A 15,332-nucleotide genomic window follows, 5' to 3' on the forward strand; every position below is an offset into this window, starting at 1 on the left:
TAATTGATGGAACAGGTGACTTTCATATCACTAGTTCTGTTATAAAATGTAGACTTGGTACTCATATATTCTTGAATTGACAAGAAGTTGACTGAAGTATCTCAGAAATTGATCATCTAGTGAAGAACCCTTATGCCACGTCTAAAGCCCTTCAAATAATTTGGTTTTTTGGTGGTTAAGGCTTATAGTGTCTTGGCATTATTAACTTGGCACTTTTCCTACCTCTGGCATTTTAGAAACCCTGTTTTATGTTTCTCAGTCTCTTGGTTTGATAGCAGTTTTTAACGTTTTGAACATTCCTTCCTTGGAAAATTTTAAGTTCACAGCCTTTCACAAGACTTCTGTTTTCTGAATGGAACTTTCTTCTCCTTTATTTTTTCTCAAAGCTATTCCATGCATCCCCAAATCTATTCTGAAAGTTCATATGCATTTTGGAGCAAATGTTGCAGGAATGTGAGAGAAAACTTCTGCTCCCCTCTTTCAAATGAATGGCCTTTTTTATGAAGCATTAATTGGAAACCATATTTCTCTACTTTTCATCTAACAAAATAAGATATCCCTGATCTGTATGATGCTTGATTCCCTCCATTTCTTTTTGATTTTTTTAAAACATTTTATGCTCTGTTGTATTCATTACCATATTTATTCAAGATAACAAGGATTGGGTATATTTGAAATATGTTGTTGACTTTTTTCCTTTCCATTCTGTCAGTGTGTGTATATCTATGTTTTAAACTTAAAATCATTTTCTAAATGATATTTAGAACAAAAGTAAATATTCTTTTTGTCCGTGGAATACATTATGTCTATTCTATTTGTTTATATATGCATTACATTTCTATCCCACTTCTATATGAAACCTTAAAGGGGGGGTTATGGGAGGGGGGGACTTCCCTAATTAATCTCCACTTCAATCATTCTTTTCAAAGGAAGTTGTGTTAAAGGAAAGAGAGATTATTTTAATTGGCTCTTTACCTTAAATTACAGCTAACATTTTTACTACAAAGGTTGGGTTCAGTTCTGTAATATGGATGTTGGACAACTCTGAATTTATCAAAGTATTACCTTCTATTGAATTAATAGAGTTTTCTCAGAACTTAAAAAGGCCATATTAAATTTTGAAGTGTGTTGGTCATACAACAAATACTTTAGATTATTATAATAATTGAAAATGTCTCATTTTTATGAAGGTGCTGGCAAGTATACAATATTCTTTGAACATTGACTTTGCCCGGTGATGTCTTATATATTAAGGCATGATCAAGACATTTATCCAAAAGTAGGCTAAACAGTAGTTATAATGGAAATGTTTGTACTACTTATAGTAATATCTAGATCTGTACTCTCTGTTCTGCAGAATTGAGACTTCTTAACTATATCATTCTACTCCACTACTGGCTATTAGAACAAGGGGAAATCGTGATTGATATTCTTGATTGTCAAGCAAAACAGTCATAATGCTAATAAGGGCTTGGAAAAATGATTAATACGCATTCCGTTGTAGAGCAGTTTTCTTTGTGACAAACATAAGAACAGTTGTATGGTCACATACCCACATTTTGTGGCCTTGATATTTGTAGATCTGAATGGTTGCTTCCTTTCCTGCATCTCTGATAAACTAGATTTTGTCCAATGAGCAAGTACCTTTAAGGAATGATAGCCTCAAATTAATATGTCTTCTTTGCTTCCTCTTTCACTGCTTTGAGTATCAAAGGACTTCCAGCATATTCATTAAAATTTTATTTTGATGCTGCATAAATGCAACCTCCATTTATTTAAAATAATATGTACATTATTTTAATGAAGTATGGTGCATTTTTAATTATGTATGGTACTTTTTATCATATGCAACTTACTAACTGAAGTTCTAAACAACATTGCGGTGGATTTAATTTTATATAGGGGAAGTGAAGGGGAAAAAACCCCTAACAAAGTATTTTAATCTTAAACTTTTCCAGGCAATTCCAGAAAATACATCAAGTTTGCTAATGAAAGATCCAATTTTCCAACATGAATCTCTAGCAAGCAATGATCCTCACAAAAACCTATGTATAAGACCCTCGGTCTTTGAAGATTTGAACACCAGAAGATTGTACTTCCACAACCAGCCAAACCAGGTAATCCATGAAAAGCAACTTGTATATGGAATGTGTCAAGATATACCTCTGAAATGCTACCAGAATTTTGTCTAGCAATATCACTGTTCCAGGTCAGACATAATAGAATAGAGGTTTCCCTGCAATGATGTGAAATGTCAGGAAAGAAACTGGAAGTTTCTGCTTTTAAACAAATCACAATTCTCACAATGATTTGGCCATAATGAGTAACTGTTGTTTGTTTAACAGCAGAAGCAGATGTTTTGAACTCGCTTCTCTGGCTTACATAATTAATTGGTGCTTTGGAGATTCCTCTACCCAATTTCTATGACAGATATTGTTTTTTCCCCTCACCTCTCTCCCCCACCACAAACTGTGGGAGACACAGTGGCTGTTATATTTTGGGATCAATTGTAATAACACGTGGTTAGCTGGAGCAGCTAACGGCTGTCCAGCAACCCAGATTCCAGGTCTCCAGTGCTGCTATTGGCTGTCCCTAGGTGGCAAGCAATAAACCATGAGCTTTGTTGAACTCACTTGCCTCGTCTCCTTTCCTGCGAAGAACCTTCTACATAACACTGGTGATGAAGGTGGGATCCTGCTTCCCAAAAAGAGCTGAAGTCCACTAGGGGACAGACAGCTCATGCCTGGAGGGAAAAGGCATTTCCCCCCCCCATGGTCGACTAGCATGGTCGACTAGCAAGCCATGCTAGCGACCACGTGCTCAGTGGATTTATTCCCTGGGCCTTGGGAAGCAGGATCGGAAACCACAGGAACCAACCGAAGACAGAATGCCGAAGGTCGGAAGACTTCATGAATTCAACATCAAGCACCCAGAGGGATAGCCTTCCTACTTGTCCCAGGTAGAAAACTACCTCGGGGCGAACCAAATCACAGAAGAGGGGCTGAAGGCCGCCACGTTGCTCTGCGTGTGTGGCCCAGCCACCTTCGACCTGGCCGAAAACCTCTTCGCTCTGACACCGCTAGAGTCGATTTCCTACACAGACCTCAAGAAGAAGCTGGGAGAACATTTTCAGCCAAAGATGTCAGAGATTGCCTGGCACTTCACATTTGATCAGCGAGTACAGCAACCCAGTGAAACAGCATCAGAATTTATTGCGGCCTTGAGGCAGGCCACACGCCTCTGTAAATTTTTGAACCTTGAGGAGCAACTACGAAACCGGCTCTTCTGCGGCCTGTGGAACTGAACGCTCCAACAAAGACTTTTTGCAAGACCGAAATTAACATTTTCAGAAGCTCAAGACAAAGTTATGACAGACAAGGCCGCCGGGGGATGCAATCCAAACAGTCCAGCCTGCCAAAACGAAACATGAAGAAACAGTCCACCACGAGGACGCCAAGCGCTTAGAGGAATCTTCGGAGGAAGAGGATCCTGAAGTCAACAAGCTTCACAAGAAAACCGACGCGCAGCAACACAGCAGAAAACAGCAAGAGAACACTTACAAGGCAGTTCTCTTACCTAGATGTAAAGGGTGCGGCGGCAACCATTTTCACGCTGATTGCAGATTCCGGTCAGCCACGTGCAGGGTCTGTGGCAAGACAGGCCACATCGCAGCGGTCTGCAGAGCTCGCCAGAGGGACCGGCCACCCGAACACCAGTCGGAAGATCTGACCAGGAGAGGTACCGGGGCCCAGGGTCCAGGGTCCATTTAGTGTGGGGTTTTGCAGAAGCCATAGAAGCGTGTGCCACACTGGGGCCTGACGCCCCCTCAAATTTAAACTCAAATTGCTAGTAGAGCTACAAGGAGTCCCATGTAAAATGGAGTTGGGCTCTGACTCTGCTGTCTCCATTATTTCCCAGGACACCTTCAATTTCGTGTGCAGGCGCAGTAACAAATGGGCCAAGCTGAGGCCCTCAGACAAATTTTAACTGACTTTCAAAATGCTCAAGTTAAAGTTAAGGGAGAAGCCACCATGACTGTAAAATATAAGGCATTTTATGGGCACCTGGATGTCATAGTAGTAGGGGGCCAGAGAACAAGTCTCATTGGACTCGATTGGTTTGATGCCTTAGGCATTCAGATTACTAGTATCAACTGGACACAAGCGGCAAACCTCTCATCAGTTTGCGAGGACTTTGCAGACATTTTTTATTCAGCCCTAGGAACATACACAGGCCCGCCTGTCTCATTTAAGCTAGACCCCAACGTAGTTCCCATTAGGGTTAAGCCACAAAGCGTCCCTTTTGCCCTCAAACATAAAATTGACTCAGAAATAGACAAGCTTGTTGAACAGGGCGTTTTACAACCAGTTGATGGTGGGGAGTGGGAAACTCCTATAGTCACCCCACTTAAAGCCAATGGGGAAATTCAGATATGTGCAGACTATAAATGTACAATTAATAAAGCCCTTAAGCAACACGCTTAACCTGTCCCAGTGGTCAACCACATTTTAGTTTCCTTTGCAAGTGGGTACTATTTTCGCTAAATTAGATTTAGCACAGGCCTATCAGCAAGTGCCGGTTGATGAGGCCACAGCCGCAGCTCAGACGATTGTGACTCACGGGGGCTTTCAAAGTAAAGCGTTTACAGTTTGAAGTCAGTGTTGCCCCAGGCATTTTCCAGGGGGTCATAGAATGCACACTTAAAGGCATTCAGGGCATCTGCCCCTATTTTGATGATGTTCTTACTGCTGGGGAATCTACAGAAGTGTTAGCCAGCAGGCTCAGGGCTGTCCTACAGAGGCTTCGCGAAGCAGGCCTCAAATTAAAAAAGAGCAAATGTAGTATTGGGGTCCCTTCAACAGAATTTCTGGGATTTTGAATTGATGCTAACGGTATTCACCCTGCTGAATCCAAAGTGAAGGCCATTAAAATGGCTCCTAGTCCTAAATCCAAAGGAGAGCTACAAGCATTCTTGGGCCTCCTCAATTTCTACCATGCCTTTCTGCCTAACAAGGCCACGTTGGCAGAGCCTCTTCACAGACTCTTAGATAAGAAAGCTCCATGAAAATGGACCGGCATTCATGAAAAAAGCTTCCAGGACTTAAAGGCACTCTTGTCAGATAAATCCACTGTAACTCATTTTAGAGAGTCTAAACCAGTCTGTTTAGCATGTGATGCATCTCCTTATGGGGTGGGGGCAGTTTTGAGTCATTTAGAAAAGAATGGAACACAGGTCCCTGTAGCATTTTATTCAAGGACACTGCTGAGCATAACTACGCTCAAATTGACAAAGAGGCCCTAGCCATTGTTGCTGGAATAAATAAATTCCATGACTATATGGCAGGGACTTCACGGTCTTTACAGACCACAAACCTCTGCTGGGACTTTTCACAACAGACAAACAAAACCCCCACATACTTTCCCCAAGAATGCTGAGATGGTCTGTTTTCTTATCTGCATACACTTTTAAATTGGTTCACAAACCTGGTAAAGAAATGGGCCATGCTGAAGGCCTCAGCAGACTTCCACTGCCACTAATGGAACCAGACCCAGCCCCTGCAGCCAGAATTCTGTCCATATAGGACCTGCCTGAATTTCCCCTCCATGCTGGGGACATTACTGCAGAAACAGGTACAGATAGAACACTTAGTAGAGTGCTTTCATGGGTACACATGGGGTGGTTAGATAAAAGCCCAGGCTCTGAGTTTCAGAGTTATTTTTTCAGAAGTCATGAGCTATCAGTTCACAAGGGGTGCATCCTATGGGGAAACAGAGTCATAATCCCCTCTTCACTGAGAGACAGGGTTTTACAGTCATTACATGAGGGCCATCCAGGCATTGTCAGAATGAAAGCTTTAGCAAGAAGCTACCTTTGGTGGCCTGGCCTTGACAAGGACATTGAGGCACAGGTACATGGTTGTTATACATGCCAGCAATCTAGGCCTGAGATGCCACACGCCCCAGTTCACAGGTGGGAGGAAATGCACACTCCCTGGTCTAGAATTCACATAGACTACGCTGGGCTCTTTCAGGGACAGCTCTTTCTCATAGTGGTGGACAGCTACTCCAAATGGCTGGAAGTAATTCCAGTTGCAAACATGACTACTGCTAGGACCATCCAGGTGCTGAGAAAACTCTTTGCCACACATGGGTTGCCGGATGTCTTAGTTTAAGACAATGGGGCCCAATTCACTGCTGCTGAATTTCAGGCTTTCCTCAGAGCAAATCTTATCAGACATGCAGCGTCTGCCCCCTTTCACCCGTCCACTAATGGTCAAGCTGAACGTATGGTGAGGACAACGAAGGAATCACTCAAGAGCATTGTAACAGGTGACTGGCATCACATATTGGCAGATTTTCTACTCTGCCAGCATTCTACACCCTGCACTGCTACAGGCAAAAGTCCTGCAGAACTGCGTTGGAGGCGTCTGATCACTAAACTGGACAGGTTGCATCCAGATAGAGTGGCAGCAGAAGCCTCTCGACCAAAACCCCCTAGGGGGCTGCAAATGGGCGATTGGGTATGGGCCAGAAACTATGGACATGGGAATCTGTGGGTTCCTGGTAAAATTACCAAATCATCTGGGCCCCTGTCTTATGAAGTGGGGCTGGAGAGAGGGCGAGTTATCAGATGCCACATTGATCAACTCAGAAAACGGTTTCTAGAACGGCCACTAAGCGAGGACTGCATCATAACCCTCCCAAAGTCCTCAAACTTGCAGCCAGGCCAGCCCAGACATGGACCCTCAAGACTCTTCCTTCATAACCAATGAGGAACTGGGCATAGAAGAGGGGAGTCCAGAAATGCAACATGGATCCCCTGAAGGAGCAAGCCAACAAGACTTCAACAACCGCTGTGCCTACTCTGCTGATCAGTCTGACTCGGGTGGGCCAACCTGGAGAGGCCAGCCAGAGAACATCTAATTCCTTTGACTCAGGTGCATCAAAGGACAATGGTCTACCTGGCCCAATGGGTAAGCTGGTAGACCACAAAGTAATTGGAACTCCGTGGTGTTCCACAAGGGCACGCAAGCCTCCTTTCTTATCGTGCTGATTACATTGTAAAATAAAAAAACTATAATGTTGTCAGTACTGTAACTCATGGCTGTACTGAAAACTGGAGTTATGATGTTAACTGTCTACTGTACTGTCAATGAAAGCTTATTCATTCAGATGCTATAATGTTAACCCTTGTAACTTGTATTGTTTTTTTATTTAAGGTTGCTATGAGTTTCAACTCCCAGAATTCCTCAGCCAGCCAGCCAAATGGTTTAAACCAGGGGTCTTCAAACTTGGCAACTTTAAGACTTGTGGACTTCAGGGCTTTCTGAGGAATTCTGGAAGTTGAAGTCCACAAGTTTTAAAGTTGCCAAGTTTGAAGACCCCTGGTTTAAACCATTTGGCAAGAGTGACCAGTTGTAGTTTTCATTAGTTTGAGCCAAGTAAGTCATCCTGAATCTCAAATATTCCAACATAAGGTTGCTCTGCCCTATAATAGAGCATCTTGTCTTTGCCTTTGGCAGGGATGGGAGACGGCTATTTGCTTTTTAATCTTTGCTCATAAACTAGAACATTATAGCAAACTTACTTAGTGAAAGATGTTTCTGTCATCACCAGCCAATCCTTTAGAAGGCTATTTCTGTCTCGGTTTTGTGGATTTCCATTGGATGCCAGCAAAGTGAACAACTTCTTCGGTCCTGGCTACAGTTCCTACCACAAGTGTTAATGTATTTATTAAGCAAGTAATCAAGGGTTTTTTTTCCTTCTAAAAGCATTTTGAAATAAATCAGGCCTGAGCTGCAAGGTTACTTTTACTTCTGCACCTGCAGCAAACCTTACCTCTGCACATTCACAAGGAACGTTGTAGGCTTAGCTCAACATGAATTAATTAAACCAAATTCTTTCTTTCAACCTTCCTAATCTGGCAGTGGAGGCTCGAAATTGTACTGCTAGAAATGCTGACGAAATCAAATGGGGAAAAAAAAGCCTTTCTGAATCCTCTTGTGTTTGAGAATTGTGTGCTTCAAAATTGTGGACTTCAAGCAAAATTAGATGGTTTCTTTCACTGAATTAGATTTTTACTGGCAGTTTTTATCCCTCAGATATTGAACATGTACAAGACCTATAGGGTGGGGAAAAGGAAATACTGATATGCAGCTTCCACTGACAGAAAACTGGATTCTGCCTTTATTATTATCAGATTTGCCTATGCCTAAATGACATGTAAAAGGGACGCGGTGGCTCAGTGGGTTAGGACGCTGAGCTTGTCGATCAGAAGGTCGGCAGTTTGGTGGGTCGAATCCCGAGTGCCGCGTAACAGAGTGAGCACCTGTTACTCGTCCCAGCTTCTGCCAACCTAGCAGTTCGAAAGCACGTAAAAATGCAAGTAGAAAAATAGGGACCACTACGGTGGGAAGGTAACAGCGTTCCGTGCGCCTTTGGCGTCTAGTCATGCCGGCCACATGACCACGGAGATGTCCACGGACAAGCGCTGGCTCTTCGGCTTTGAAACGGAGATGAGCACCGGCCCCTAGAGTCGGAAACGACTAGCACGCATGTGCGGGGGAACCTTTACCTTTAAATGACATGTACATTTAATTTTCGATTGTTGTCACCAGTGGGATTGGGGGGGGGGGTCATTGCTTCTTATTGTTCTTTATGATAGGTTTTGATCTCTGTAAGCTGCCCAGACTCACTGAGAGTTTATATGGGCAGCCACATAAATTTTCTTCAATTAATGTTCTGTATACACACAGTTACTGAATTTTCATTTTTCGCTAACTACTTTTTGTTTACTGTTCTTCATTGAACAGATTTCCTCTTCCTGTTTAAAAGAATACAACAGAAGAGCAGTTAATATCCTCAAAATAAGAGCAGTAGATAAAACAATTATTGAATATAATAATAAAATCATTGGAATGCAGAGCAGTACTTAAAAAGCAAGAGAGAAACCATATGGATTTTGGGGATGAAAGGTCATTGCAGGATTATCACAGAAACAGTTGCTGTGTGCTCAACAGTCAACTTGATGACTTTCACAGATGGAGTGGAAAGTAGAATCTTGAGTGTTGTAGTATAAGCTTACTTTCAGATTGTCAATACTAATATCCAGTGCTTTTTTTGTGAAAGAAAAAGGTGCCGGAACTCACACATGTCATACAACCCGCCTTGCCTACCCTACAAGGTTCCATCCAAAAAAGGTGCCGGAACTCTGTTCTGAGCGTTCTATGAGAAAAAAAGCCCTGCTAATATCACAGATTGGCTCCAGACATGAATCGGTTGTCTATATAATTAAAACGGAAATACATATACTCAAACACATGCAGAGTTGAAATGTGTGCACTTTTTTAAAGGATAGCCTCCTATACAGTGCATTCAGCTGGGATATAACCAGAACTTGTGTCACCAGTGCAATTAAATTCATTAAATAAGATTACATTTGGCAAGAAGTCCAAGCTATAAATGCCATTGATGATGCCTCCTCTTCCAATGAAAAGTGCCAAGTCCAGAAACACTTCCCAGTTGCATATTTGGACTTTTAAGGGAAATGCAAATGCAACAGGTATAAATGTAAATTATTATCTGCAGAGAAACTGGCTTTAGATTAAGCTTCAGATTATTCACCCTTCTTTCTTACATTCCTATTTTCAGATATTCACTGAGGGGGGTGCCCACCATTTCCTTCAGTTTAAAATAATGTTAGAACTGCATATCATCCGTAGCTTGATGTGATCCCAATCTAATTTTTAGATGCCTTCAAGGAATTCATATGAACATTAAAAAATGTGCTTCAGAATAATCCCCTTCTTGTTAATTTTTAATATTTAGACATGTACCTTATTTTAAAATGTTTTCTGTGAGAAAGAATGTGAACTTAATGTAAGGATTATCAGCACTGCAACGCTTGGTTATTTGGACTGTTGAATAAACATTAAATATGGCAGATATATTCAATAAATTGTGCAGATTCTTCTGAGACATAAGGTGTTGTGACTGGATACTTTTGCTTGTTTGAAGTAACACACTCAGTCATCAGTATAGTTATGTGTAATATTAAAGGCCTCTCTTTTCCTTTCTGTGTCCTCTCCTCTTTTGTAGATACCCCAGAAACCAGTCAGGAGCGTCACTTTTCAGGATGAAGAAGAAATTGTTCGGATAAACCCTCGTGATATCCTGATACGTCGCTATGCAGACTATAGGCATCCTGATATGTGGAAAAATGACTTGGAGAGGGATGAAATAGATTCCTCGCTGCACTGCCCTAAAGCAGACCATAAAAAATCGGATTATCTCTACCCATCTGGAGATGAACCTAAACTGAATTCCCTAAAAGATTGTAAGAGTTCTGTGGTACTCAAAACACAGCCTCCTTCTATCAAATTAAAAAAATCCAAAAAAAGGAAAGAGGATGGTGAGCGTTCTCGCTGCATATATTGTCAAGAAAGGTTCAACCATGAGGAGAACAGCCGGGGCAAATGCCAAGATGCTCCAGACCCGATTAGAAGGTGCATATACCAAGTTAGCTGCATGCTTTGTGCCGAGAGCATGCTCTACCACTGCATGTCAGACTCCGAGGGGGATTTCTCTGACCCTTGCTCCTGCGACACGAGTGACGACAAGTTCTGCTTACGCTGGCTCGCCCTCGTCACTTTGTCATTCATTGCGCCATGTATGTGCTGCTACCTCCCGCTAAGAGCGTGCCACCACTGTGGCGAAATCTGTGGATGCTGTGGAGGAAAACATAAAGCTGCAGGATGAAGCAGTTTACTGCGAAAATGGGCTGACAAGTCTTTATTGCTGGGAAGTATCTAATTCATGGAAGCTCTTGGCATGCAGAAGGGAGAACCCACCCTGTAGGAAAGGCCTCTTGTGGAAGACGTGTCAAGAACTGTTGCATTTGACCAATGCAGGCCATGCCTAATCTACTTTTTAAGCACATAGGACAAGTGGTGAAGGAGTTCTTGCAATCTGAAGGCCTTTTCTTCCAGTTGGTCTTTGAAAGAAGTATAAACTGCATACTTCAGCACTCTGTACATTTTGTGCTATAGGTGATGGGATGGGGGGGAAACGCTCTTTTGAAATAATGCATTTGGCAGAAAACTAAACCTGCACTAGGGACAGCTGATTGAAAACTAAAGGAAGTTAAATGTCTTGGCAGATATGAAAAAAATTAAATTGATTTTCCGTGCAACTAAATTACTTATAAATAGTTTTGGGAAACAGTTTTATGTACAAATAACAAATGTTTATATTTAACAAAATATACGGTACAAATTGTTAAATCTCTCTTCCACTTTCCAGCTCAGCCGTTATGGACCATGTTTTCCAGGCACATTCCGTGATAGTATTTCTCAGTTTTAAATACTTAATATTTTTATTCAAATAGAGAAATCAATATTTTCAGTCTTATTTTCCTTCAACTACATTTTTGTATTAATTTTACTCTGTACATTCTGGTAATCTGAAAGCCTTTAAATATTAATTATTGTAGTCTTGAATGACCAATGTTTTGTTAAGCACAGATATAATTGTCTAATGCTCTTATGAGAACATAACATTTATTTTTATATATAAATAACTCTAATTTCAATGTAATGGCAAGATTTTACCCCTCCTTTTCTCACAGCCAGCAGATTTTCTTTTAGGATTTCCTTCTAAAATTGTTGATATTTGGGAAGAAAAAATTACTACTTTGAAATTGTTTAAAATATATACTTATGACTCTGTTTCAACTTGGTGCCAGTTATTTCTTTATATGTTTCCATTATTTTATTTTTATTTGACCTACCACAAGTTAAACTTATGCTATATGACAAATTCTAGTCCAGGTAGGAAAAAAAAGTTAATTTCTTGTTGAATGAAAATGGATTTCATTTTGTCTTTGAGTTGTAGCATATTAATGAATATATTTAACTTAACATTTGGCTGTGTGTTCTAAATGCCATTTCTGGTAATTCCTAAATGTTATCTTATATGGCATAATAACCTAATTAAGCATAGAGGATTTTTATTAATAAAAGTTTAAAGCAGTGGAGCAGTCATTCATTCAAGAAGGTTAAAGGGTGTGGAGAATGGAGTAAAATATGTCTTTAATACGTTTTTGGATTAAAATTAAAATTTCACAATTTTTAATATCTGTCTTTCTTTAGAAAAATATACATGTTGACTTTGTTTTCTTAGGATCATGTTCCATCATACAGTTCCACTTCCATTGTACAATATACATTTCCCAGAGCCCAGACATCAAAACTGAACAATTGTACATAACACTGTGTGTAAAATATCTTTTTAAAGGGGGCATTTATATTTTATACAACAGCTTGAACTGACAACATTGTGTACATAGATCATCTTGAAGTATTATTTCATATTGAAAAGAAGAGAAATATATTGATAAGTGTAGGAAGTTAAGAGCTTCTTTCTAGTTTTGTACTTTTATCTAGAATAAATAATTTAAGGTGACTCTTCAGCAGCAGTTGCCTTTCCTGCATTTTATATCTTTAAAAACTCTTGCATAGGAGGTCTTTCATGCTTCAAATAGTCAGCTAAACTTGTTTGCCTAGGCAGACTGTTCATTTTTTCCCCAAAACAAGAGAAAAAGGGAAAGAGAGAAATGCCTAATTTTTATTTCTTTAATGACATGAGAACGGCATAAATTGTGAATAGCAATGGGTAAAACATCCTCTTTTTTATTAAAGTGGGGCATGGCAACAAATAGCCACGAAAAGAACTTGCTGGCTGATCAAGATAGTGCTTTGGACATGCGTTTGTTTGTGTGTGTGTGTGTGTGTGTGTGTGTGTGTGTGTGTGTGTGTGTGCGCGCATACATACACAATACATAATTTAGATATTTTAAGGAACAGCAAGTCTATGTCTGATGAGCACTAATCAGCTTAATACATTGGTTCCTGTAGTGCTTTGCACATAGAAATCTGCAGGGCTTTTTTTCCTCATAGAACGCTCAGAACGGAGTTCCAGCACCTTTTTTGGATGGAACCTTGTAGGGTAGGCAAGGTGGGTTGTATGACATGTGTGAGTTCCAGCACCTTTTTCTTTTACAAAAAAAGCACTGGAAATCTGTATGTTTTAATACTTTTTCTGAGTACATGCATTTCAGTGTGTTGCAGGATCCAATCTGGATCGGTCACCAGGACCAGAGGACATTATCCTAAGACGTGTATATTCGCCTTCATTCATTTAATTGTGCATTTAAGCATTTTGCTGGTAAACATGTATTATCCTTTATCACTGAATAAATTCTGTTCTTGGGAAAGGCATTTAAATACGAACACAATACTATAGGTTCTTTTTTCCCCCATTGAAATCATCCGAGGTAACGCATATATATATATTGTTTTTTAAAAAAACTGGAGATGTTTGGAATTTAATATAGGACTGAAGCAGAGTTCCCTCTTAGAATAACCATTAGATTTTAACTTAATAATCTAATGACTCTCTCCTATTATTTAATGAGGTTTATTTAATAGTGTTTAATCATACATTTCAGTGGATGTTTTATCTGTACATTGGATGCATTTCTTGTTCATGTTTTTTTTTCACCCTACTTTGTCCAGAAAAGTATGATGAAAAGCTGTATTTTATAAAACATCAGTTCAGACACTTTTTAATAGATACAGTTGCCTGTTTTGATAAATAGCTGGAGGATATTTTTAGGCCTGGAAAAGTTCTTCCTGGGTTATTTTACATGAAAACAGCTCTTTTACTTGGGCACCACCTGCTGGACAGAGATGATTTAGAAATTGTCATAGCATTAATTTAGTATAATCTTCCCCCAGGTAGTTACCAGGATCTGCTCATAACTATGCAGGTAATATAAGCAAGAATTTCTGGTTTAAATCAGTTCAGCAATCGTGACAAAATTCCCTTTCTGCTAAATTAGGATATTGAAAGAAAAACTGCAACAAGGTGGGAGAGAGAGCGAAACAGTAAATGTATGAGTCATAGAGTTTGCTTGCAAGCTCCAGCTGGCTTATTTGGAAGACCTTGGGGTGCTCTAGAGAAATGAAATAGACAAGCCTTATGTCTATGTCTAAGGTACCCATTCACAAAGTAGACTGTGTCTATAGAAGGTATTTTCTGGCATTTGATTCTACAGTGGAGATCAATCCCTCCTATTTAGCATTTGCAATTTCATGTCATTTTTGGAAGGATAATATTAAGCTTACAATTGCAAATTAATCAAGTATTAATACTTTTTTAAAAAATGTTTTCATGCAAACATACATGGGCTTCAAGAAAAATAGTTATAGACTAACTTTAAAAAGTTAAAGATTGTTTTTCTCTGGAACATTAACCTCTGAGATTAATATATTCTTTAATTGACCTTACTCTCATTCCCCCCAAAACCCAATCATTGTTGATTGAGGAGAGTTTGGGAAGAGACTAGGAAGCCTGAATGCTTTCTTGAAGAATGTCCCCAGATAATAGCTATGAATACCCAGACTCTCTTGTATCATTTAAAAATAAGTAACTCAGAACATTATTTTCTTGGCGTGTTTCTTGGAGGGGATCACAGAAAGTTTGTCATATTTCTCCTTTAAATCCAATGATGAATTTTCATACAAGTCCAGCCTGTAAAGATACAACATCTGAATCAATGTTTTTGTAAGGCTGGAATATAAGGTTTAAAGCTGGAATATAAGGTTTAAAAACAACAATATCCTTCCCCAATCCAGTATCCTACAAAGACTATCTGGACACATCTGGAGAAGGTTGAACTTGGAGAAAGCCAACCTTAAAACACAAGGATAGAACCTTTGTTAACCATCTTAATCCATGGTGGCTATTTCAGAAGACGTGTACGTTGTGACGGTTCACATATTTTGTTCCTTCTAAATTACTGTAGGTCATATTCTGCCTTTACAGAAGAAAATTTTAATTCTCATTTGAGTAACGTGTAATGTTTCTATTAATTTCTTCTACATAACACTACAATTCACAAACTTCTGCTGTGATAACTACAAGTGTGTGGTTAAAATGTCCATATGCATTTTAATGCAGTAATTAAATGCCACTTAAATAGCATTAAATGGCATTTTGCCCCAACTATCCTTAGTTTCAATAGTTGTCATTAGCTTTGAGAACAGAAAAAGATCTAGTGAAGAAACTTTATATTGGGAGCTGCAATGTAACCTATATATAAAGTTTTCCCCCTTTTAATGAGGGGGAAATGTGATTTTATTTTGGTTAATGCCATTTGTTTTTCACTAATGTTCTCAGAAAGTGCCTCACTTGTGGATTATTTCCATTTTTAAAAATGCTATATCTTTATAGTAAACAATGTAGATTTTAGTTTCAATTCCATGCCATAG

The 15,332-nt window shown here is 39.6% G+C and overlaps 1 protein-coding gene across 2 annotated transcripts in view; it reads left to right on the plus strand.

Annotated features, from left to right (window-relative positions):
• SPRED1 (sprouty related EVH1 domain containing 1) overlaps positions 1 to 12,582 on the plus strand; it is a 79,270-nt gene extending 66,688 nt beyond the window's left edge. For both annotated transcript variants that reach the window (XM_083349240.1, XM_083349241.1), the window contains exons 5-6: positions 1,959 to 2,117; positions 10,099 to 12,582. In XM_083349240.1, the coding sequence (XP_083205366.1) occupies positions 1,959 to 2,117; positions 10,099 to 10,758 (819 nt within the window). In that variant the 3' untranslated portion in view covers positions 10,759 to 12,582. The remainder of the gene's footprint in view (positions 1 to 1,958; positions 2,118 to 10,098) is intronic.
• The last annotated feature ends 2,750 nt before the right edge of the window (positions 12,583 to 15,332 follow it).

Source organism: Vipera ursinii (genome assembly GCF_947247035.1).
Source record: "Vipera ursinii genome assembly, chromosome: 1".
Classification (NCBI taxonomy): domain Eukaryota; kingdom Metazoa; phylum Chordata; class Lepidosauria; order Squamata; family Viperidae; genus Vipera; species Vipera ursinii.